General features: G+C 33.2%; 1 protein-coding gene across 1 annotated transcript in view; it reads right to left on the reverse strand.

Moving 5' to 3' along the window:
* Nucleotides 1-233: 233 nt before the first annotated feature.
* UBE2K (ubiquitin conjugating enzyme E2 K) overlaps nucleotides 234-27,733 on the reverse strand; it is a 51,814-nt gene continuing 24,314 nt past the window's right edge. The window contains 8 exon segments of the mRNA XM_081057779.1: nucleotides 234-523; nucleotides 846-974; nucleotides 3,296-3,395; nucleotides 11,475-11,557; nucleotides 19,195-19,253; nucleotides 23,784-23,877; nucleotides 25,738-25,802; nucleotide 25,805. Of these exon segments, the coding sequence (XP_080913905.1) occupies nucleotides 449-523; nucleotides 846-974; nucleotides 3,296-3,395; nucleotides 11,475-11,557; nucleotides 19,195-19,253; nucleotides 23,784-23,877; nucleotides 25,738-25,802; nucleotide 25,805 (606 nt within the window). The 3' untranslated portion in view covers nucleotides 234-448.

A 27,733-nucleotide genomic window follows, 5' to 3' on the forward strand; every position in this document is an offset into this window, starting at 1 on the left:
AGGCACAGAGGATCCATGTTAAAAACAGTTAAGGTAGCCGTGATGCAACACCAACAATTTGAATGGCCCTGACACACTCAAAATATTACCTTAATTATCAACAAAATCCTGAAGCAAACTCTTGCTAGTCTTGGTACACTGCTAAACACTAAAGTAGCATGTTTTTTCCATAGTTTTACCTTAGCTCAAAGAATTTGTACACTATTAAGAAAAAAAAATTAAAATATTTCCCCTTTTTCAATTTACACAGACGTTTAATTAGCTTTATTTACAGAGCAGGGATTTTTTTTGTTTTCAGTCTCCAATGGTGCCTAGATAACATCATTAGGCAAGAATGCCAGTTTAAAAGAAATCTATGCAGAATCCTAAAAATAACAGATGTTGATGCTCCTCAAGAAGGGGCAAGCTTGAATATATCAGCAGCTCTCTCACTCATACAGGTGGTAAATCAATTACTCAGAAGCAATTCTGTTGCAGTCTCTACATCCCATGATTTTGAAGACAAGGCCACTATTACCGCATTCTGTAGAGAAAAAATGGGAACAAAAAATATCAAATCTCAAGGAAATATTTTTACAATACTGGATCACTCTCTGTCTTTATACTGAGAAACCACACCTTGCTTTTTGTCTTTTATGTTGCCTTGCACTGTAGTGCATAAAAAGCTTTTAAAACCAACGATCAGAATCAGCAAAAAGAAAAGAAAAACCACTGATTTTAATACAAAGTTTGTTTATCAAAACTAAATTTAGAGTATTTTTGAACCACTTCTGACATCCAAGGATCTGCAGCAGTAATTAAAATCAATCAATATATCAAAATCAACATGCCTTTTTGTTACTTACCCTATCAAAGCCCATAGCACATAGGTTTTCTATTTTTTTGGTGTATTCTGGACTAGAAACTGGTGCTCCAGCATACACATGTGCCCAAAGTCGAGCTGTCTGTTTGAACATTTCAGGATTTTGTTTGTACTACATGAGAAAAAAAAATTGATTTACAACACAGTTACAACATTCAGTACAGTAGCTCAGCTCTTAATTGCCTAAGAACCTGCTTTTTCTAAATAAAACCAATGTAGATTTAAAATGTGATTGATTTACTTTCCACTGCAAACTATGTCACTCAAGAAAAGATTGTTTAATCTGAAGCTATAATTCATAAGTAATACTGACAAAAGAAAAACAAAGACACAAATAACATTTATCAACTTTAATCTCCAATTTCAACAAATGTTAAGTAGCAGAAAACTAAGTGAAGTGAGGTATTAGAGATGTTTCTAAACACTGTGTAAGGCAAACATTGAACAGAACTACTAGCTGAACAGAACTACTAGCTTCTAAAATAATATGGACATTAATAAATGTGACTAACTTTTGTATTAACCACAGCTCAGGCTAGAGAACACAACTGGACTTTTCTGTTTTCCTAGAGCTGTATTATTATACAGTGACTTTGGAAAACCCCATATGCAAAGTCCTAACTTACAGCACATGTTTTAAGATGATTATGAACTATCATACAGTACTTTCAAAAGAGAAGACTTCCCATATGCATTGGAAAGAGGTAAATTTATTCTCAAATATTCCACTATTACTTAATAAAGTACAAATTTAAAGTAACTGTTCAATTCACTTTAATATTTCTTTTTAAAGTATTTTATGCATCTTTAATATTTTAAGACCAATGAACTTTTAGTACATTAAAATGATAAATCTAGTTTATACCATTTGAAGTTCTTAACAAGGAAATAAGTAAAATTATTGTATTGTTTTAGGAGTTAGAAGAAACCCTGAGTCAAACCTTGAGAAACCTTTTAGGCTCAGACTAAACAGGAAATCAAAGTTGGGACTCAAGCTATGCTTCTGACTACCAAAAATGAATGAATATAACACGTAAAACTGTAATTCTAAGCACTCTGAGACATATAATAGAACATATTAACAAGGATATACATAAAACAAGGAGTAAATAGCTTTGTAAAGGAAAAAAAGAAGTCTGCTAAGAGGAAAAGTTTCCTCAGGCAGAAGAAACACAGCAGCTTGGATGAAATGACGTGTAGAAATGAACACCGTCTTGAAAGAGCATGAGGTTGAGGAACAGTAAGTATTTAGGGAATGAAGCTGGGTTTGTAGACAATTCAAATCATGGAGGAACTCTGAAAACTAAAGAATTTGGACTTAACAGGTAGGTGATAGTTGAACTACTATTAAGAAGTTTTTAGTAATAAAGTAAAATGAGATTTACAGGTTATGATGATGGACAGATTTGCAGGATTTAAGATTCTGCATTTGGTTTTGGGAACGTTGTGCTGAGGTATCCATGGAACATTCATACAGAGCTATCCAGTTCCGAATAGTTTATGGGCTCAGGAAAGAGGTCAAGCCTGAACATTTTATCAACATACAGGTGGTAAATTGGTGTAAATATGCTCATCCAAGTGAATATATAATGGAAAGTGAAAGGAATAATGTCTGGACCAAGGAACTATATTTAAAAGGGAGGAGGAAGAAGATAAATAATTGTAGGAACTAAGAAAGAACAACTACCAATACAAAGATATGAAGAGAATAGTATTATCTCAGAAGTCAAGAGGAAAACAAAATTTCTAGGTGGAAAAGAAAAGAACGCTCAGTAAATTCTAATGGCATAGAGAAGAGGTTGGCAAGCTTTCTTATAAGACCAGATAATTACTTCAGGCTTTCAAACCATATCGTCTCTGTCACAACTCTGTGACTTATAGCTGGAAAGTAAACAACCGGATGAGGCTGTGTTCCAATAAAACATTGTGTACAAAAACAGTCAGTCTGGCCATAACTGATGACTTCTTTCTTGAAGACCAAAGATCAGAACTAAAACATTTGTACTCCATTTGGCAATTATAAGATGCTTGGTAACCTTTACCATGCCACTTCAGTGCCAAAGTAGGAACTGGTTAAAATTATCATTAGAAAGGAATTATCACTTTATGGAGAGATGCAGATAGATACACGTGTAGTAAAATGTTAATTATAGAATCTAGATGGCAGGTAGGCATATGGGTGTTCACTGTATAATTTTTGACATTGCGTGTTTGAAAATTTTCATATGTTAGGAAAGAAAAGCATCCACCATATGCCCAATTAAACTAGTATGTTAAAAATCAATCAAGTTTTCACTATTACATCTGACAAAATCTTACGACAAGCAAGGTAACCATTTCCAAATTTAGTTACAATATTAGTCTACTCATATGTTAACATTGCAAGCCATTAAAGTAGAGCCTCAAAAGTAAGTAGAAGAAAGCAGCTGTTACCTGATTTGCTACTACAGCATCTTGTGGGTCATCCGGTTCCGCGGCTGCCAACAGTGCTTGCAACGACAACAAGACGGTGCGGAGAGTCATTGCCGCTGCCCTAAAAATAGAGAAATACTGAGTTAAGAATGCTCTGCATGATAAAAGCAAACTGGATGTTTTCTGACTAAAACAAAATAACGAATAGAGCTAACAATAACCCAGGTTTTAGCTTAATTATACAATTAAGTTATAAAAATTTGTAATTATTAGGTTGGTGCAAAAGTAATAGTGGTTTTTGCAATTGTTTTTAATCTTTTAAACCACAATTACTTTTGCACCAGCCTAATACATATCTGCCTATCCTATTTTTTTTCTTTACAATGAATGAATCTTTCTATTTCTTAAGACAATTCAAGCTGTCCTAAATGGTTTTTTTCCTTGCTTTTTTTCTTGTCACCAGTATCTTTCTGTTAAGCTTTATCTACTGACTTGCTATTTCTCTAGACATAAACTTGAAATAAAGTGATATACTAATATGTGGAAATTTCTTTCAATGGCACTCTAAAAACAAGTAAGATATCATCAAGCAAATATCGTTTACTTTCAAGAAAGCCTAGAATTATTCCATAACATTCTGAAACATCGCAAGATTTTGCTTAAAATATATCACTTAATTCATGCTTCTAATTGTGTTTATAAAGCAAGTATGTATCTAGAAAATGGTATCTACCTAACTAGCAAGGATTCATACCATTTCTGTTTAAAAAATTGTTTCACCAATATAGAAATATTTATAAATAAGCATAACATAGTGAAATACTAATATTTAAAATCTTAAAGATATTAAACAATATGCTCATTTTACCACACAAATCACATCATTCTAAATTAGTCCTTCTCAATTAGGTTCCTCATTTTAACCACAGAACAGAACAGAGAACATTACTGAGTGACTATTTTCTCAATTTTCCCAAGGTTAGTGTACAAATAGTACCATCCTAGATACTTAGAAGAAAATTGTCTCACAAAGTGTGCTTGCCCCAACCAGTAGCATCAATATCACCTAGAAACTTGAAAGAAATGAAAAGTCTCGGCCTCATCCCAGACGTACTGAATTAGAAACTCCGGGGTGTTTTAACAGGTACACCAAGTGATTCTAATGCAAGCTAATGTTTGAGAAATACTGCTTTATGTATTACAGATTAAACTAATTTGCGAAAGGCTGTTCTAAACTGATAAAATAAAATCAGTATCACATTCGTAGGTCTGTATATTATATATTAGAGAAAAATTACATCACAAATGGTCCTTTAAAATACTATCAGAATAAAATATTTTGTTGATCAATTTATTATTTTAGAGAAGCTACAGGAATAGGAAAAAAAAATTGGTATAATGCTTAAAAATTAGCCAAAATGCTAAACTTGTATTAAAAAGAGAGAAATAGGATTTTAAAAGTTTTTAAAACCATTATACAATTTTAGATAACAGAAATTTCTAATTCTGAAATTGGGCTAGAAAATAGAAATTGTTTTTCTAGACTAAGGATCTAAATTTCCTAGGAACTTACACAAGTTATTTTCAACCAATAGTTGTAACATCTTTAGAACCTACAGTATTCTTTTAAGACAGAAGTCAAAGCATCAAAATCCAAATTTAGTTCTTAAATGTTCATTCTTATCCTGCTATTATTACCATAACAAGGTTGAGATCTTTCTTAAATAGTAGTACACTACTGTAATTTCATTTTATGTTTGCGTAATTTTAAAGTGAATATTTTAAAGGCACATGCACATCAAAAGCTGCCTAGATGTATCAGCATGAAGTTGACTTAAAAAACCCAAAAAAGGACAAAAATTCAAAACATCACAGAAATTGAATATACAAAGTTAAGCTGGCTACTCTAATATCCCAATGGACTTGTTTAAGCATCCTAATTAAAAAAAAACCATGCTATCACTTTAAACAAAATCTTAATTTATATTATTTTAATTAATACAATTATTTCTTTGAAGGAAATTTATCTGATTATTGAAGAAAAATCTTCACTCAAAGGAAGTATTTCATATTAATACAATTATTTAACTCTAATTATTTTAATTTGCAAAAAAATAAAAGCATGTCAAATAAAGTCCATCTTTTAAATCTTAGCAAAATCTTAACATCACAAGGCAGTTTTATATATTTATCAACAGGGCAGTAAACATTTTAAAACTTGATGAACTCTCCAAAGAATGAAGTTGGGACCTTGCTTTACACCATATATAAAAATTAAATCAAAATTAATCAAAGACCTAAATGTAAAAGCTAAATCTATAAAACTCTTAGAAGAAAACACATTTGAGTCGGCAATGATTTGTTGGCATCATCCAAAAGCACAGGCAATAAAAGAAAATAGAGAAACTGGTATATAACTACATCAAAGCTAAAAACTGTGTAGGGGGAGTAGCGGGGTTGAGAAACCCAAAACCTCCTGTACAAAGGATATAATCAACAAGAGTGAAAGGCAACCCACTGAACGGGAGAAAATATGTGCAAATCATATCTCTGATAAGGGGATAATATCTAGAATATATAAACATTTCTACAACACAACAAAAAATCCTGATTAAAAAAAATGAGAAAGGATTTGAACAAAGATTTCTCCAATGAAGACACAGAAGCAGCTGATAAGTACATAAAAAAATGCTTAACATCACAAATCAATAGGGAAATGTAAATCAAACAATGAGATACCACCTCACAACCATTAGGACGACTACTATCAAAAAAACAGAAAATAACAGTTGGAGAGGAGGTAGAGTAACTGGAATCCTTGTGCACTATTGGTGGGAATGCAAAATGGGGCAACCACTACAGAAAAACAGAAAAAGAAAAAAACAAAAACATACAGTAATTCCACTTGTGGCTATATACCCAAAATAACTGGGATTCAAACATACAGTTGGACCTCGGTTTTCTCAAGTCTCCATTGACGAACATTTCGATTTACGAACGCCGTAAACCAGGAAGTAAATACTTCGGTTTTCGAACACGCCTCGGAAGTCTAACATGTCACGCGGCTCCCTCTGAGTGCAAGATCCTGAGGACTAGCTGTCGGCTATTTTCAAATGTTTCAGAACTTGAAAGGTCTTCCGGAACAGATTACGTTCGACAACCGAGTTACCACTGTATGTGTACACTCATGTTCATAAGCATTTAAAATAGCCAAAGGTGGAAGCAATTCAAGTTTCCATCAACCAATGAATGTACAAAATGCGGTAAACACACACAGTGGAATATTATTCAGCCTTGAAAAGAAAGAAAAATCTGACACCTACTACAACATGGATAAATCCTGAAGACATTGTGTTAAGTGAAACCAGGAATAAAGAGGCAAACACTGTGATTCATAGAGACAGAAAGTAGAATGGTGGTTGTAATGGGCTGGATGGTGGGTGGGTGGGTGGGTGTGTGTGTGTGTGTGGCGTGGGGGGGTAGATGGGAAGCTTAGGGGTTGAGAGTTTCAGTTTTGCAAGCCAAAAAGAGTTCTAGGAGGGGAGGGATGAAGAGGCAGAGAGCAGAGGAGTTTTAGGGCAGCGAAAATAGTTTACCATAATGATGGATACATATCATTACACATTTGTTCAAACCCATAGAATGTACAACACACCAAGAGTGAACCACAATATAAACTATGGAATTTGGGTAACTGGGATATGTCAGTGAAGGTTCATCAACTCTCACAAATGCACCGCTCTGATTGGGGTGCTGAGGAGGGGTAGTCTGTGCTTGTATGGGGGCAGGGAGGATATGGGCAATCTCTGTACCTTTCTCTCAGTCTTGCTATGAACCCAGAATTGCTCTAAATGAATAAAGTTCCATTTTTCCAAAAAAAGGGAGTTTTGATTTTGCACAACAATGTGAATATACTTATTACTTAACTGTACACTTTAAAACAGTTAAGATTACAATGTTATATATGTCAATTTAAAAAAAGAAACCAAGATAGTGAATTTCATGTCGTATGTATTTTACAATTATATATTTTTAAGAATTTAAGTCACAAATACTTCCCTTAGACATTCATAAATTGTTATAAATACTTTCTACGTCCTGTGAGGTCTTTATTGGGAAGACACAAACTATTCTAGATCTCTGAAGTTACCACTTCAAGAATCAAAACAAAGGACCCACAATTGAACATGTTAAAAGGGATAGTTTGCCCTAAAAACTAAAGTAAAAATCTGGAGCTATAACTTTAGATTCAATTCGTAAAAATCTCAATGAGAAAAAGCTGTAAGTTTTCTATATGCTTGAAAATTTTCATAATAAAACGTTGAGGAGGCGTTTACAAACCATTAAAAACTAGCTGAATAAAGAAATCTAAATGCAAAGTTTTAAAAAGCTGAAAACAAAATTAATAGCAAATAATGTCATTATTTTAATAATTAGTTGTAATAAAATTAATATCAAAATGAAACCTACTCTTCTGGCCCTAAGCATTATAGACACTGTTAACATCTTTGAAGGCATAAAGGTGTATATTTTTTGACTGTTTTAAAGTATACAACTGAAAATAGAGTATTTTGTTCCATTTATTCTTCTTTTCATAAAGTACTGATTAAATTCATATTGCGTTGAGGTTTTTAGGTTTCAGTGTGTAAAACTAGCTTAAATCTATTAAAAACAAATACAGGCAAACGAGTATAAAATTTCAAAATGTGTTAGCCAATTTTAATTAATCAGTGGATGATGAGTACCATATAAATCTATTTTCACTAAATTAATTTTGTTCATATCAAATCAAAAGCACAGTTAATATCACTAATTAAATATTCATTCATGTGGACTCAGTAGGACCTTTAGCATGTAGAATAAGCATGTGAATTATTTGTATTGTTGACTAACTTCTCTGTTAAGGATCTTCCAGAAAAGCATCAATAAATAATGTTTATTCAAAACACTGAATGCTAAAGAGAATGGCAGTTTTGTTACAATGTTTTTAAGGTATAATAAGCAGAGTAAAATGCTGTACAGCTGCATGAATTTTTATTTATGTATACGTCCATGTAACCACCACTGAGATCAAAATATCGAGTATTTCCAGCTCTCAAAAAAGATTCAATCTTGCCTCTCCTATTTGCAACGCTTACCTATCCCCACTACTGTCCTAATTTTTACCACCAAAAATTAGTTTGACTCATCTTCAACTTCAATTTCATAAAAACAGAACCCTACAGTACATACTCCATTGTATCTGGCTTTGGTCACTCAGCATGTCTATGAGAGTCATCCATATAGTGTCTCTCTCTCTATATATTTTAACTGCTTGCAGTGTTCCACTGTACAATTATGTCATTATATGTCCATTTTCTTGTTGATAGACATTGGGTTATTTCCCATTTGAATAAATCTGCTATAAATATTCTTGTACAAGTCTTTTGGGAGGCACATGCACTTATTTCTCTTGGATATATACTTAGGAGTACAACTGCTGGGACATACTGTAGTATGTTTTACTTCGGTAGATGCTGCCAATTGAGTGGATGGATGAACCACATTCCTACAGCAATTCATGAGAACAACTTACAAGTGTGCAGTGGTATCTAATTGTGATTTTAATTTGCATTCCCCTGATGACTAATGATACTGAGCACAGCTTATCAACCATCTAGATATTCTCTCAATGCCTGCTTCTGTCTTTTGGAGGGGCACTATCATTGAGTGCGTGCAATTTTTATGTGTCGTCATTTTCTTCCTCAGGTAAACAGACACCTTTAGTCGTAACAGGTGTCAATGGAAAAAAAAGGAAAAAAAACAACAACCAGAAAATAGTTTCCAAATAGGCTAAGTTATGGAGTTAAGAAATAAACCATACTAACATAAGTTGTTAAATATTAAATTACCATCCACATGTGTTAATAAAAGATTAACAATTTTTTTAAGCATACCTGTCCCAAATTAATATTCAGTGCTTTTCAATTTTTTTCCCCCAAGATTACTGTCCTGTAGTTTTATCAAATTCCAGGTCGGAAGCCTAAACATTCACGCTTAACCATAGATATCCACTAAATGTCAATTATACCTCAATAAAGCTAAGAAGAGTGGGGACAGAACAAATCCATGGATATCTAATCTCACCTATTTTATGTGATGTCTTTGATATCTTTTGATATTTCAATTATACAGATATCAAACAAGACTAAAGTCGGCTATTTTACCTGTCTTAAGATATGGAAATAGTTGATAAAAAGTGTTTTGGTACAAAAAAAATCAAATTCTCTCCCTATACATATACCATCACCTTTCATTTATCCATAGGGAGATAATCAGAAGTGGTAGTAGTGCTGGCTTAACTCAGCAAAAAGGAAAGTGAGTGGAAGATTTTAGTCTGGAACCTTATTTTTAAGAGATTTGGGGGGTGAGAGGGTGGGGTGGGGAAGAGTATCATTCTGGCTGCTGAGAAGAACCTGAGTACAGAAAAGTCAGAAACGGGGAGGCAATCGACTATAATCATCCAGGCAAGAGGTAGTGCAACTTGGACCAAGGTGGTAGTAGTGAAGCTGCTGCTAAGATTGTGGAAGGTTTACCAACAGGATTTGCAGACAGGGTACAGGGGTACCAGAGAAAGAAGAACCAAGGATCATGATGACGTTTTGGTCAAGGAGGTAGTTTCCAATAACTTAGATGGGGTGAAGCAGGTTTTTGGTTAAGGGACTATCAGTTGTATGTGACATGTTTAAGTCTGAGATATCCATTACATATTCAAATATGTTAAGAAAGAAGCAGGACATGATTGCTAATATGTAAATGGTAAAGTTATGAGATCAGATGAGCTCACCAAAGAAGTGAGTACAGATGGAAAGGAGCAGAGGTCAAGACAGCCCCAAGGAATTCTCGTGTGCAAAGCTCCAGGAGATGAGGGAGGAACTAGTTAAGGAGTCTGGGAGTGGGCACAGGAAGGGAAGAACAGAACTGATGTCCTGGAACCATGAAAAAAAGTAAGATGTTCCTCACACCGCAAATATTCATTAGTATCAATGAATGACAGAGCTAGGGGCCTTGGAGACGACGTTATAGGTAAAAATACTGAGGCCAAAAGACTCAGAAGGTTGTGAAAAGATGAAAATCAAATGAATGACAGAAGATAAAGTTAAGTGTATTCCACACTGTTCAATGTATAACAGTATGAAATACAGATCACGAAACTAGATCTCAAGACATGATCTACTGAGGGAGAGGCCTTACTCAGCTGTGCTATTAGGATGGAAAAAGAAAACAAAACCAAACCAGCAACTCTTGTCTGTTGATCCAGTTACTAAACCAAATTACCCATACGCTGAATGTTGTCATTCCTGTTTGTTCCACCTTGTTCAGGTTCCATTCTTTCCCTTCATTAACAAAGCAAACACATAACTTATTACTGTCTTCTCCCATTCCAATATCTTTTTATATAACCTTTGTCTTAGTCCTCCCATCCATAGTTTTAGAACAAATCAGGCTCTAGTCTAAGAATTACATAAAACAACTCATTTAGTCCTCTTAACAGCCCTACGAAGTAGGTACAGCCTCATTTTTTTTTCAGATGAGGAAACTAAGGCACAAAGACGAGGTAATTTGCTCAAGACTACACAGCTTAGTAAATGGCAGAGCCAGGATTTGAACGTAATGGCTCTGGAGTTAAGAACTCTTAAAACACTATGCTGCTAAGATCAAATCACACAAAATATGTGACAGCACTATAAACTGCTGTGCAAATGACAATATCACCTACAAAGTACTCCTCCTTGGAATCTGAGAACCTTAACTGTGCTCAAGTAACACAACTTTTAACATTTTTGTTGCCTACTTTCCATCCAAGTCAGAGCTGATTACTTCAGTACTTAATTTTTTTCAGTCTTTCACAAATACCTTCTTGAGATAGCAAAGAATCAAATTTGCCAAAATAAGAAATGAAGTCCAACACTTTTCAAGATGTAAAGCTAGCATCGGACATTACCTAATAAGTCACTATATTTTACAGATTATGATCTCAATTATAACACATTTTTAATTACGTACTTAAGAGATTTCATAAAGTTTTAAAATTGTTGCCCATAAGAGAAAGTATAATATATGCTTATATTTTGAGGCAGGTACACATTTAACACTCTATGGGTAAATATAGCATTGGAACATATGAGAGAGGGGAGAAGGTAAATTCAAAATCTCTTACCATTGATCTTTCAGGATATCCAAACAAATAGCCCCTGTGACGGAACTAATATTAGGATGCCATATTTTAGTAATAAACCGAACCTAGAAATATAAAGCACACTTCAGTTTTTAAGTAACGAAAATAAAACACATATAGTTTAAATAGAACTACAAGAAAATGAAATCCTCAGATTAAAAAAAAATGTCCATACTTACATTACCTCATTTTGCCTAAGTGAAGGGAGGGGTGTAGAAGACAAAGCATTTAGTAAGCCGAATGTTGTCATTGACGTACATTCTTTATAAACCTTTTAATAAATGCTCCGCCTTTAAAGAAACCCAACAATTACTAGGTGTTTACAATTTACCTAGCATAATGTTAGATGCTATGAGAAATACAACATGGACTAAAATCCATTTAGGTAGATAAAGATGTATATAAAGTCAAAATATAGGTAATAAATTTTTAGTGTGAACTAGGATGTAGAATAGGTTTGAAGGAAAAAGTAAGCAAAATCAGTAATACATGGAGCACAAATAGTAACTGGCTGTAAGATTGCTCCTAATTTTTTTGTAGTAATTTTTCTCAAATTAAAAAAAGAAAGAAATTCAACAAATATTTGAAGAATTATTATTATAGACACTGAAGCTTAAGAGTTTAAGATACTTATCCAAAATCAAATAACTAGTTTGCAACAGGACAAAATCCAGTCTCAAATTCTGAGTCTCTACTCACCTATCTATCTCAGCATGGAAGAATAAGAAATCAACAAAGTGAAAAATACTATCAGATCACCATGAAATAAAATCTATTTCATCAGCTCTTACTTACGAGCTTGTGGAGGATTATTATGATTATTATATCAGACATACGATAGTCACCTGAACCAAAATTCCTTAACACTTAATAGTGTTACTATGAGCCAAGAACATTCTAACTACTTAACAAAAATTAACTCATCAATGTAGCTCCAAACCTAAGCTACTAAACAAAAAGACGTTGAACGGCTTCCACTTCTCCCTTTGCTTTGTCTGTGCTACCTATCTCTAATTCCTCACCTACTCACTAACATACAGGTATATGTCTTCTAAAATAGCACTTTAAGTCCCCAGTAACTTCAAAACACCTAAAACTAATGGACACTTGCCATACCTTGATCTTTTTTTATTCTTAAAATAATCTTAATGATTTCAATGATACCTACTTCTCTCCATCCACAGAACCACCGTCTTGTTAAAAGAGACTATCATTCTTCACCTGTGTTACTGAACAATCTATTGACTTTATTGCCTTCAGTTTTGCTCCCTCCATCCAATCCATTCTCCACACTGAAACCAAAGAGAGCCCTTTAAAACAAATCCAACTCTACTTAAGGCCCTTTACTGACCTCTCATTCCCTTTATGTAAACCCATATTCATAAACTGGCCCTAACCTACCTCTCAAATCTCACTTCCACCTCATATTCCATGCTCTTGCTCAACAAATCTTATTAATTTTTTTTTTCTTTTTGCCTTGGGGCCTTTAAACATGTTTCTTCTCTCAACACACCTGAACGCCCTCTTCTCCTGGCTAACACCTACCTATCCTTCCAGTTGCAGCTTCCATATCACTTCTTCCTGATCCGTAGCACCCTGTACTGTACTTTGCTATGTCATAGTACTGATCACACTTCTATCATCTCTTCCTGTTTGTATGGTCTTCCTGAGGCCCAGTACTTACCCTGCTTCCCAGGGCATCCCCAGTATCTAAAGTGCCTCATACTGAATGAATATGCAAACCTGTTGTTATAAAGCTAAACGGTATCCCTCTCAGATATGGTACAGGTCAGATAAGACAGGCATAGAGGGCTTACGTACAACAAACATTTCTTTGTAAAAGATATAGCGTAAATACAAAATAACCATATGCCAGAATTTCAATAACTCAGACATTACAGCACTTTATGATTTTAAAACAAAAGTTGGTTCAATATTTTCAACATGACTGGAAAACAGTATTTTAAAATACTACTGCAGATGTCAGAAAGTTTATGGTTTAGGCAAGTGATCTAAGGCTATGTAAACTGTATGGTGCTTTTTAAAGAAGTCTTCAATACATGATTCTCTATAGACACTACATGAAAACAAATATGCATATATGTAGAACCAAGGAAATTACTGAACTATTTCTTACTCTGTATTATAATCTGCAATGATGAATAAATAACTGTGAATTTCCAGATGATCTAATGAAGAATTTAAATTTTAAGAGGGCACGCCATTATTCACCAGTACAAATGTAAACTGTCTTAGAAGTAGTTCTTATGTGTCTACCACTCTTTATCTCCTATTCCCCTCTTCTCTGTCATCTTTGTCATCAACTACCTCCTTTCTTAGATTTTTCACTTCTTCCTCTATCTCAAACCTTAATGTCATCAGCGGTACCCAAATGTATCCCCGAATTATGTCCCACTGGGTAGTATTCTATACCCAATTCACACCCATTGTATTGGTCACTTTTCCCCATAGTGCCACCATTCCTGTCCTGTATTAACAAAAATGTTGAATCAAAAGAACTTAGAAGGGATGAAGTATAAGAGTAAGTAATGATACATTGACATATTATGACCTACATGAGTCACATTTAACTGATTACAAAACAGATATGGGATGGTTTACAGTACCAAAACATTTACTAACGACAATTCAAGTCTTATTTTCACAACTAAAACTAATAGTAGTACCACTTGGATTACTTCAGAATATTCATTAGCTTTGAGGAGCACTCAAAGAATAAAAACAAAAATCTTAACACTATGTACACAGTATTACCACACTGAAATGAAAGAAAGGGACTATTCTTGATTATTGGCATACAGATGGTATTGGCACGTCCTCATCAGTGACCTTATCTCCTCCTACAGGGGCACGGATACATCCTATATTTATTCGCTCTTTAGTTCAATGAACAGTTCAGCAACTACTTTATGGTAAATGTGAGCTTTTATTTCCATTGGGAATTTCCAATTTCAAGCTTGGAACTCAAGGAAGTTACCATATGAAACCAGCTTTAGCTAACTTATTGTACAAAAGAAAACGCTATTTTACTTTAAAGATTCATGTGCAGATAAGCAGACTCATTAAAGATTATTAACATTGGAATTTACAATTTCACATATGAAAGTATATGTTTATAACACCAAGGAAAAAGAAGAACATTCACAACTTAATCTCTAATACACAACTGGACAAATCAATGAGCTACAGTTTTCCTAATTTAATGGATTTTTCATTAATAAAATATAAATTACAATTTACTCTAGTAATAACATGGTTGTATACATTGAATCAAATCCCTTCTACGCTATATTCAGCTGGTTCAAAGACATATTCTCTGTCTAGAAGTAAACATTCTGCTCTTTAGGTCAGTAATTTATTGCAGGATAATAAACAGAAAATAATTTGAGGCCACGTTAAAACAAATCAATGTAAGTTTTCAATCTTGTGCAGTTTTAGCTGTACCGTAATGAGAAGAGACTATAATCAGCTAACTTCAGTAATTTTACCTCTTACGGCTTAAAATTAAACCTAAGCATATATAACAAACATATCTGAACACAATTCAACAAGAAATTTAATCCAATATTCCTTACTTTCCATTACATTTATCAATCAGTAAAAAGTTCAAATCAATACATACATATTTATGATGTGTTCATTAACATTTAGTGCAAAAACAATGCCATAAATGGGATGAGTACCATATTTAAAAAAATACTAAATTCCAACTACTGTACAACTAACTGGATGAAGCCAGAGGGAGACAAATTTCGGTTGATTAAAGAAATCAACCCAAATTAAAGGAATCCTGAAGCTATCTCAACATACAATGGCTGAAATTAGGACAGCAGTGGGCTGAAGAACAACATGAGCTAGTAGCAAAACTTCAGACAGACCTCAGTTCTTATGTTTTGAGTCTATTTTTCTCATTATACTATAAAAGAGAAAGGGCTAGAGTTAATAAAACAACAATTTCAAGGATTAAATGAAATAATGCCTAAAATAGTGCCTAAAACAGAGCCAGGACTATGCAATCACTTTGAAGCCGTATATAGACTATAGAGGAAAACAAACAATTTTATTGAGACCACCTAAGTGGCACATAAAGTGGCACAACTTCATGATTTTTAGTATATTCAGAGCTGTGCCACCATCAACACAATCTAATGTTTGACTATTTTGTCACCTCAAAAAGAAACCATGTAACCATCAGTAGTCACCATGCCTCTGCACACCCTAGGCAACTACCAATCTATTTTGTTATCTATGGATTTGCTTCTTCCAATATTTCATATAAATAAAATCACACAATGTGTGGCCTTTAGTGTCTGACTTCTTTCTATTAGCATGATGCTTTCAAAGTTCATCTATCTTGTACATGTCAGTACTTCATCCTTTTTATAACCAAATAATATTACATGATATGGATATGCCACACTTATTTATCCATTCATTTGGTGGACATTTAGGTCACTTCCACTTTTTAGCTATTATGAATGTGATGGTATAAACATTTTTGAAGAAGTTGTATGGACATATGTTTTTCATTTCTATTGGGTAGATACCTAGAAGAATTGCTAGGTCACAAGGTAGCTAGCTCTACAGTTACCATTTTAACCAAACTATTTCCCAAAATATCTCCACCATTTTTCATCCCCACTAGCAATGTATGAGAATTTCAATTTATAAAGGTAATTTAAGTGTCAATGCTACCATATTTTAAATTGATGTTACAGAGCAAAGCCAGTAGACGACTTCAAGAATGGCTTCTTAGGGTGGTAGTCATTGGTTAATGCTACCCTTTCCCCCCCCGAAAATAATACCTAGCTGGACAATCAGGTCTAATGCGTCTTTTGGAGCAAAAATTAATGTAACACCTGGTATTATATTAATTATATTACATTACATTGTATTATATTATATATAAGACCTAGTCTTATATTATAGTAAAATAAGACCAGGTGTTATATTAATTTTTGCTCCAAAAGACGTATTAGAGCTGATTGTCTGGCTAGGTCTTATTTTCGGAGAAACACGATAGCTAGTATTTCCAGAGTGCTTAACTTTATGCAGGCACTGTTCTAAGTATTATAGTTCATTAAATCTCAGGTACCATCAATTATTCAATACACCATTATTTTACACACCCCTTAAGAAAAAGACTCTCCCAAATTACGACATGCCATCCACTGAAAGATATATCCTGATTTCAGAGGTGTTAAAAAATATGAAAAAAGTGTTTCACAGACTTACTGAAACATAGTTCTTGACATGGATTAACTTCTTTAATCTTTACAATCCTATGAGAGGACTTTACAGATAAGGAAACTGAGTGAGATACAACCAGTTAGATAGCTTGCCCCAAATCACAAGTCCATTTAAATGGCAGAAGAAAAGATTTAAACTCTGGTTGATTCTTCTTGTTCTTGGCAGTCACTTTAACCGTTTCAGAGCTTTTGCCTTACTCCTTCCCCATCAGGATCATGGAAGGAGAGCACAGTGGGCTTTATGAGATCTGCGTTCTATTTAACCTCTAGCCTAAGTTCCCTCATTTATTAGGATTATTTTAAAGTCTGCTTCAGAAAAGGCATATACAATGCTTAGCACAAAACAAGTGACAGCTGCTACTATCATTATTTAATAGTAAAAGTGTAGCTTGAAAGCAGTCTTGAAGTCTTTTCTTTATTTCTTCCTCATTTCCATTAAAAAAAAAAATTAGACTATAAGGTCACCCAGATCTCTAAACATGTTTAAGTCTTCTTTTCTTAAATTCATGGTATTCGACAATTAAGGTCCTCTCAAGTGATTATTCATTTTAATGATAATATTGACAACCTAGATTGAATCCAGTGGACAGAAACCAGGATGAGAATGAAAATTCAGTCACAGATATAAGATGAAGACTTAACAGTGGACATCTCTAAGTAGTCATATTGAAAAATTGTTTTTGGTTTTTGTACTTCACTGTATAACTTGCTCAAATTTCTAAAACAAACAAACAACTTTTATAAAAGGAAAAAAAATGGAAAAAAAAAATCAACCAGGCTTAAAAGAGAAACAAATAAAATGCCCACAATGGCCGAACGGATAAATAAAATGTGGTATATATGTACAGTGGAATGCTATTTAGCCTTTAAAAAGCAATGAAATTCTGACATGTGCTATAACATGGATGATCCTTTAAGACAATACGCCAAAGGAAATAAGCCTAATACAAAAGGAAAATATTGTATGATTCAACTTAAATGAGGTACCCTAGAGTAGTCACATTCACAGAAAGTAAAACAGTGGTTACCAGGAACTGGGGGCATGACAGGGAGTTACTGCTTAATATAAAAAATGAAAAAGTTCTGGAAATGGATGATGGTGATAGTTGCACAACAATGTAAATGTAATTAATGCCACTGATGTGTACACTTACAATTGGTTAAAATAGTAAATTTTATGTTATGTATATTTTACCACTATTAAAAAAACACACAACAGGCTTATCAGAAAATAGATGTACATAAGCAACAGAATAATAGGTACCTAAACTGGCAGATGGCCCAAACTCACCCTGGAACTTCCATTACCATGTCTATTCTTAAATGGGAACAACCAATAGACTGAATGAGTGAATTCCAGAACACATACTGAGTGAGTACTAGCATATGTTCAAGGGACACTATACTGTTAGGAGCCACATAAAATACAAAGGTCCTTCACCTCAGGAGCATAAAAGCAAGTGAAAGATACACACCCCAAATAATACATTAATTGGTACTGTATTTGTTTTGGTACTATATAAATTATATAAAATGCTATCGAGAGAGTAGAGGGAGAAACAATTTGATAGGCACAGCCTAATGGAGAAAGTAATACTTTACCTAGACATCAAAAGAAAAGTTGAATTTTAAATAATAAGGACTATGATTCGCGTGAAAATGACAGAAAAGTCTGAAAGAATAATCACCTACAAATAGCAAATAATCTAGGCTGCCAAATGAGACCCAAGTTGCAGGTGAGGGTAGAAGAAGATTAGATGATAGGTGATTAAATAATAGGCAAAACAGGGAAGTGACAAAGTTGAAAGCCTAAATTAAAGTGGTGATGATAGCAAAAGTAAAGACAATGGAAGCTATTTAGTAAAAAAATAAGTTTAGATTAGTTAGTTCCCCTCCTATACACCATGCCAGAGCATTTCATTTCCTCTTTTAACATTCATCACAGTTGCAATTATTTGTTCTTTTTTTTTCCCCTGCTAGAATGTGAGCTCCACGAAAGCAAGGGCAGTGTAAGTCTTATTTATTGCTATATTGGCACAGAGTACTCAAATAATTGTTAAAGAAATTTAGAATACACTTTTCCCTTTAAAAAAAAAAAATCTTTGAGGAAAGTAAGAATTTGTATAAGGGTTTTCTACATCTGGGAACACTGCAAGTTTTTCCAGACCTAGAATTTAAGCCATTGTCAGATGCATATCCGATTCCTGTCGAGAGCTGTTACTAGCTACCTCTCATTAAGCTTGCTTTTCATTATAATTCCAAAAGCAAATCATCTGCCATTACCTGAACTCTTGTCCACATTAAATTAACACAACCAATAACTCAAAAAAAAAACAACCCTGTAATGTTAATAAACACTAAAATATATTATTAATTAAATGGGCCAAGAAATATATTTTAGAAGTTCATGCACAAAAATAGGTTTACAATACCTTAGGGGGATTAAATGGATATGTTTCTGGTATTTTTATCTCTAGTTGATATCTTCCTCCTAGAAAATGGGGAAAACAAAGTTAAGAATGCTGTTCATCTCAAATACGTAAATCCAAATACAGTGGCTTTTCAAAACACGTACTATTTTATATTCAATTATAACATTCATTTTAAAGCTGAAAACCAAAAAAGGAATTAAAAGCACTAGTTTTCAATTTAAAGGTTATTTAAAGAATACAGAATACTCATTTTATGCAACTGTATTAGCTTATCAGTGAATAATAGGGCTAGAGATAGATGAATACATTAAGTCTAGATAATCCAATGCCAAAGACTTCATTGAGACGATTAAGTAGTATAGGTCCTGTCTCCTTGTTTCCTCTAGTTCACAGGAAAAAAATGGAAAGAAAACAGAAAAAGAAACAAAGAAAAACAGAAAGGCAGGGAGGTATACATGCACAGACAGTATTAAAAAAAAAAAGGATATACAGATTATGCCATAAACTGAAAAAAATCTACTTCTAGCTGGTTCTCTCAAATGCAAAAATGTCCCAATCTTTTAACTTGTGCCCTAAATTAAATGCCAAATACTTCTAGTTAAAATAAAATTCAACAGTAAGGCAAGAGGTAGGCATAAAGACAAAAAACTATTCTCTACCTCTAAATGGGTATAAAAAAATGCAAAACTTTACAAAAGAGGTTGTTCTCATCAGTAACACATAAACAGAACATATAAACAGAAGGCAACATTCTTGAGCAACTAGCAGCTAAATAAATTATTTTAAAAAGTTTATCTCGCTTCCCACACCTGGTGTGAGGATAACTGCTTCTCAGGAAATTCTGAAGGGGGAAGCCTTTGCACCGGATGAGAGGCTGGATCTAAATCTTAACTCTAAGGAACCTTCCTAAGATTTTATGATCCATTAACAGAATAGTCACTATTCCAAAATACAACAAATAAAACTGAGCTACAGGAATATCTACATATGAAACTATGTAATCCCATATAACTGGGATTTGTTTAAAAATAATCAAGGTTATAGACCAGATCAAAGACTGGCCATGAGTTGACAGTTACTAAAGCTGGCTGTTGAGCACACGGAGAATTCATTATATCATTTGTATTTTTCTATATATATCTGAAAATTTCCATAATGAAAAGTAAAATAAAATAAAAAGTGCACTAAGAGCAATATTAACGTCAAAATTCAATACATTCAACTCTCAGTATATCCTGAATTCTCTCAAATTCTCCTCCTCCATTGTTAGGAATAGATGAATGTGGATGAGGAGAAAAACAAAACAATTCACTTGGTACCACTTTCTTTAAGCCCTTTTTGGTTCCAATTCTTCTTTTGTTGCTAATTCTTTTTAATAGAATCCCATAGCGATTAATGCATGAGTTGAACTGAATTCCTGAATCATAGGACATATGGCAGCAGTGAAATATAAAGTAGTCTAAACAAAAGGAACAAAAAATAAGACAGGTAAGTCTGAAAAAATTTTGTGAGTACAGAGATAACTGTTTATGTTCAGTTATAAACGCTAGCTTCAAATATAGGTATAATAAATTTGGCCTGAAAAATATGTAGGTTGTTTTTCCTTCCTAAGAACCTTACTTTTTTATGATTAAATTCCAGATTAGTGTCTCTATATATGTTCTTCCTCCTTGGAGAGCCCAGATATATTGCTGAACTCTGGAGTACCCCAAATCCTATTTCTACATACGATATGACAGCATTAATATGCTGTCTTGCATTATTAACTGATAACTTTCAATACACAATCACCATAGCATTAGTTGATCTATACCAGATCAACACAACTAAGGGAGCTTTATAACTGCATTATTCGTATTACAACACCTTTCGCTACAAAACATTTACTTCTTGAATAGCTTTTATTATTAAAAATTTATAATCTTTAAATTTAACTTAATATAAAGGGAAGACAGGGGAAGGAATGAAATTTTTAACAGTATCAACAATAATTCCATAAATTCAAAACAATTCTTAGGAAAAAGGCTCAAGAACTAAACTGTTCTCTTTCCACTGACCTACAAAAGCAAAACGAGAACTGAGTTAAGTAATGTGCAATTTTTAAATAACAGTAATTTTTCCATGGGTATTCTACTTCTCAATCTGAATACTTTTAACACTACATAAAATAGCTGCCTCATTACTTAATGATGGTTATAAACAATTTAATATTGCTCATGTAAACTTGTACCTTAGCTATTAGATTGAGATTGAAAAAAAAATCCTTGAAAACTAGCAAGAGCCCTGCAATAAATATTATCAAAATATTTTATCCATGTTCATATTTCAAAAGCAAGTGGCTAAGTTTACGCCCTTGAATTGTGCTTTTCCTAAACATAGTGAACGTTTCTTCAAAAGTTTTATGATAAAAAGAACACAATTAAGTTAATCTCAAATATATACATATCCAAAAAGCATATTAAAACTAATCTTATAAAAGATTAATGTCTCATCTAGTGGCAGCAGCAGAAACAAGCACTTAAAAATGACGAAACTTGTTTCTAATTTAAATATATGGTATATTTATAACTTAATAATCGTCCTACAAATAACTACATATTCCAATTTTTAAAAATTTATCTACCTTTCTTAAGGGCTGCCAAGAACGTAATGAACATTTTGCCTATCTAATGTTGTTCAGGAGGTGCCTTATTTATACGTATCAATTTGCTGGAAGAGCTCTAGAATGATAATGCTACTGCCCTACTGTCTTTTAAAATACATCTAAACAACCTAAGAAAGTAATTCAAGAATATTTATAATGCCTGCCTTCAGGAAGAAGCTATTACAGTCATCCCTCAATATCTTCAGGGGATTGGTTCCAGGACACCCCTCCGCCCCCCGCAATACCAAAATCCACGGCTGCTGAAGTTCCTTCTATAAAATGGCGTAGCATTTGCATATAATCTATGCACATCCTCCCTTGTACTTTAAATCATCTTTATATTACTTATAATACCTAATACAATGTAAATGCTATATAAATAGTTGTTATACTGTACTGTTTAGGGAATGATGACAAGAAAAAAGTAGGAACATGTTCAGTACAGACACAAACATCGTAGGTCTAGCTACATAGTACACATCAGCAAGAACATAACATTTTCCTGACTATTTTCATCTGAGATTGACTGAATCCATGGATGCTGAACCTGGAGATGGAGGGCTGACTGTATATCATTACATACAATACCTCGTCTTAACAAGAACTTGATTTTTGTAAAATAATTAAAGATCTATTATCCATCTAATGATTGTCAAAAGGACTAAATGAAGAGCTTCTATGAAAGTAACCAGAGGAGGCCTGGCATATGGGAAACAATATATAATATAAAATATTAAATGATGGCTCATAAATAAAGTTTTATCATTTAAGGTCTGGTAAAGACATTCTAGGGTCTTTAAAATTTGAATAAAAACAAAAATACTGTAGAATATTGGATTCTTCTGAAAATTTTGGGGTAATTGTTCATTACAGAATTACAGAACCACCACACTCAAAGAACACATAACTATCACTTCTAATATTCAGTCAATCCTGATTTATTCAAAAGCAGAAAGAGATGAGAAACAGGCTTTGAAGTCAAAGGCTGAGACTGAAATCCCAGCTGTGCTACTTAGAAGTTTGACCTTGGACAAGTTACTTAAATTCTCTGAGCTGAAGTTTCTTTACCTATGAAAGAGTGATAACTGCACTTACCTCATAAGATTTGTTGTAAGAATTGAATTGAGAAAATACATGTAAAGCTCGAATAAGTAAAAGCTCAATAAATGCTACTACTACAAATTGGTACGTGATTTCTATTAAATATTTGAATGACTATTATATTCAAGAAACTTGGTGATACTATAAACCCAAATTTATAATACTCATTAGTAAAGATATGCTTAATGAGGAAATAAAAAGCTATAAAGCTTCTTCCTGTATCCTACCACCCAATTCCATGGTCTAAAGCAGCTACAGACTTAGTTTGTAAACATGAAGTTCAGTAAAGCTGCCTTCTTTCTTTTCTATGTCTTCAAATTTGAGTAAATTCTTTGTTCAGAAAAGCTTTGAGTAAAGCTTTTCTGAACAAAGAAAATTAAATATTTGGAACACAGCCTGTATGAAGACATATGAGTGAATGAAATGCTAAATAACAAATAAGAGAGAGGAACTTTTTTAAAAACACAAATATTTTATCAGTCAGAAATTTAAGGACGGCTTGTTATATTAATAGATACTATATGAAGGGCACCTGAGAGGCTATAGACCATATAAATTAGAGGCTTAACATATAGATGTTTTACACTATTAAATTCTAATCTATATAACTTGTAACTCAGCACTAGTAAATCTATTTTGGGGAAAGAAAAAAATTACTAAAATTCAGTAAGAAAAATCAGTATAGATAAGTATCTATATTATTTAAAAATTGCTGTATAACCTAAGCCAAATGAAGGTACCTTCCATGTAATTTATAATAAATAGATACTTAAGATTATTCTGACTTAATGTTTCAGACAAGTTCTAATATGCACAATATTTTGATACAGAAAAAAGTACTTGCCTTCATATGGTGTGTCTGGAGGTCCTGCTATTTCTCCTCTTAATTCTGTAAAATTCTCATCTACAAGATCTACTTTAATTTGATTTTTGCTCGTCTTAAAAATAAACAGAAAATAAATGTTAGTTATATCAGCAAGAAAAAAGCCTATTATAAAGTATTACCTATAAAAAATTCTGAAACCCCCTCTTTCATTAGCTTGGATACCTGGTCTAGTAAAAATAATAGCCTGTGTTTTTCTAGGACTTAATTAGCCAGTTTTAAGAATATTTTAAACAAAAAAACTAACAAAATTTCACTTCAGTGTGTTTAATGAAATAAAATCACATTTAAAAAAAGTATAATGGCTTGTTGACTTTTTAGGAATATTTAGAGAAAAACAGCAGACACCTATTTTATATTTGCCAACCTCATGTATGTTAGGTCCAAAGTGATAAATCTATTCATCTGTAGATGAATGCTGCAATACTATTCCCCCAGGCTACATGAGTTCTATCCATCTCAACAGAAAATTCAGGGTCATGAAAAGCCATTTATAAGCTCTCACTTGAAATAAGCACAACTCTAGATGTTTAGGTAACCGAAATACCACACCATCCACTCACATGGTGAAAGCTCTAAGTATGTAATTAATTTCCCTTACCATAAAAATTCCTGAAGCCTAAAGGCCTCACTAGAATCTTCTAATACCTTCTTCAATTTGTTTTTCTGCATAGTTTATTTCAATGGCAAAGATCTACTTTCAAAACAGATTTCTACTTTAAATTTATAGACACCTATTTTGCATTTTACACTTCCCAAAGTGCTTTCATATCTACAGTATCACTTCATTTCTCTCAATCTGTTCAGTCAACAGTGATTCTGAAAACCTTCCAGCAGGATTTATATCAACATTCACCAAGTACCTGTCTGATAATGGATTGTCCACTTACATTTTCTGACCTATGCTAGTATCTCACTGGTTTATATTCCTAATACAGTAAATCCTCCCCTTTTCTCAATTTTAAAAAAATATAAATTAACATACAAGTTATGTTTTAATTTTTTCGTTAGGATTTCTTTCATATTTTTACCTAAGCAACACAACCCTTATGAAAGAAAGCCTCACAAGATTTCAAGAGTAAATTTTTGCCTTTGAACCCATCTTCTTAAACTTGCTTACTGAATGCAAGTGTGTTACATAAGGTCCTTGGCTTCGTCCTCCAACCCCCAATAGAAGATACCATTTTTATGCACCGAACAGTTTTAGTAAGAATGTTAAATATAGAAAAAACACAACTTAAAACCCAAATTTTAAAGATTTCATCTGACTCCTAATTAAGCTTAACTTTTTTAAAAAAATAAGAACATAGGATTAAAATACTTTATGCATTCTAAAATTAAACCTTCTAATTAGTATTGGCTTATTTCATAACTTTTTTACACTTAGGATTAAAGTATTTCATTATTTGTCTGAATTTTACCCCAAATTAAAATTAACTATAAACATGCATAAAGGGAAATTCCTTCCTGTGCCCTAAAAATGTCACTATCATCCTTGGTATTTGTGGTACAAGATACAATGTACAATTTTAGCAATGGTAAAATACTTTGTAGAGTAGGCACAGGAATGAATAATATTAGTATGAAATCGGAGGCATCAGACTTTCACCCATCAATTTTAGGAGCCACAAATGTTAACTACAGACTTCCATTTCTTTCCTCAGATTTCTAAGTAAAACAAGAGTAATCAGATCTTGCAAATCATCAATGCTTTCAAAGTTGCCTATAGTTTCCCACAATACACCCTTCCTAAATAGAAGTAAAAAAAAAAAAATGTCAGGTTACTAAAGGAAAGGATTAGACTCAAGTTTGGGGGAAGGGAGAAAGAGATAACAAATTAGAAAAGCTGCCTTCTAGATCGCTCCCAACTGTCTGGTTAGTAAAATGCTAAATAAACAATTATTAATTTTTATACCTCTGTCCTTATTTTTGTCCTCATTACCCTCAAATTATAATTCAGAGAAAAAGGGGTCTTTTTTCACTCTAGAGAAAGAACACCATTAGTGTATGAAAATTTTATTAAATCAGCTCAAGAAAATACAATCAGCATGATAAAACCCATTATAAAGAAACCCCGGGGCACAGGAAGCAGAAGCTTGAGTCTGGCGCCTTAGACCACTGGACCACCCTGACAGCACAGATGGTAACCCCTCATAAAGAGCATTCTATATGGTTTAGAGTAGGGTCTTTATCTGCAGATAACCACAGATAAAAAGAAAATGGAAAGTTAAAGACAAAGATTTTTCACAGCCTAATTTTTCTATTACACAATTATCCTTTATTATGCACAGTTTAATTCAAATATCAAGTTATTACACAACCCAAAACTCCACAACCCCAGTGTCCACTACAAACTAACTTAAAATCCCACTTACGACTCAGGAACTGTAAGGAAGACATGGAAAATGGCAAAAGATAACTATCAAAAAACACATGGCCTTTGGAGTCAGACAGATGTGAGCTGAATCCTAGTTTTGCCACTTACCAGGGCATTAATTCAGGTAAGTCACTTAACATCTCTCAATTTTATTATTGTAAAATGAGAATACATATCTCAGAATTAAATGAGAATCTTCTGGATAGAAATAGCATAGTTACCCTTCCCCTAGCAATGTTAACTACAAAAACCTTTGATTTCAAAGGGTTTTGTTTTTTTATAAAATGTATATAAAATTTTATAAAATGTATTCACAGTTCTGTTTCCAGTCTAAGAATGGAAATGTAATTTCTAAAAACAAATAACAAAACAATGTGCTATTCATTTTAATGACAGCAACAACCAGGAGGTCAAGGATTTTGGGTGATACCTTGAAGAACTGTGTTATCACTGCACTACATGTTTTGTGAGGAAAGCTGCAAAGTTGCTTTTGTATACTTTCTTCTCCCAACTCAGCTAAACACACAGTAGGACCTCTGGGAGTCATGACTTTTTTGATGTTCCCTTGTGGCGCCAATGCATTTTCAACACATAAAAGGAAAAGACATAAACAGAAGCTACAGCTCCTAGTAAACATTTGTTTTAAATAAACTATTTTGTTAAGATATACATAAAGTATGCAAAATGGCACACAATACTGAAGCTAATTTCAATGTGGTAAATAAATGAGCATTATTGCTAAAAAACAACAGTGGAGAATTTAAAGCAATTCTAATAGATTCCCAAGGCCAAGTCTCCTGGTGAATTGATATTATCATCACAAAATTCTTTCAAATAATTCCTGGGGTCTACTATATGCCAGAAAGCAACTTCAAGTGTTAATGAACAAAATTAAGTTCCTGCCCAGTTGGAGTTTACATTCCAGAGGGAAAAACTGAAAATTGAGATTTTATCATATAAGCACTAAGTATAAAGTATTTTGTGTTTAACCCGTTTAAAACTTACTATATAACCTCGAGCCAGTTAAGCATTCTGCATGTTTCATCCTCTGTCAACTGCGGATTATAATACTGTGTTTCCCCGAAAATAAGACTTAACTGGAAAATAAGCCCTAGCATATTTCAGGATGACATCCCCTGAAAATAAGCCCTCATGCATCTTTTGGAGCAAAAATTAATGTAAGACCCGGTCTTATTTTTGGGGAAACACGGTAGTACATACCACATACAGCTTCACAGAGGAATTTAATGAATTAACACAGTATACAGAACAATGGCCACCATACAGTAAATGCTCAATGTACAGTAGCCATTTCAACTTTGATAATAATGTTGGAGCAGAAAACTTCCACCCAAAGCAAATTCTGTACTTTTTTTAAAGGATAATTTATCACATTAGTTTCACTTTTAATTATTCTGGAAAATTTGTTCTAAAACAAAATTTAAATTCAAATTTCAGATAAGACAAATGTAATTCTAAATGACATCCAAAGATATAGATAACTCTCATATGCTCTAAAGAAATTACTGATCTG

The sequence above is a fragment of the Rhinolophus hipposideros genome (assembly GCF_964194185.1).
Source record: "Rhinolophus hipposideros genome assembly, chromosome: 1".
NCBI lineage: Eukaryota > Metazoa > Chordata > Mammalia > Chiroptera > Rhinolophidae > Rhinolophus > Rhinolophus hipposideros.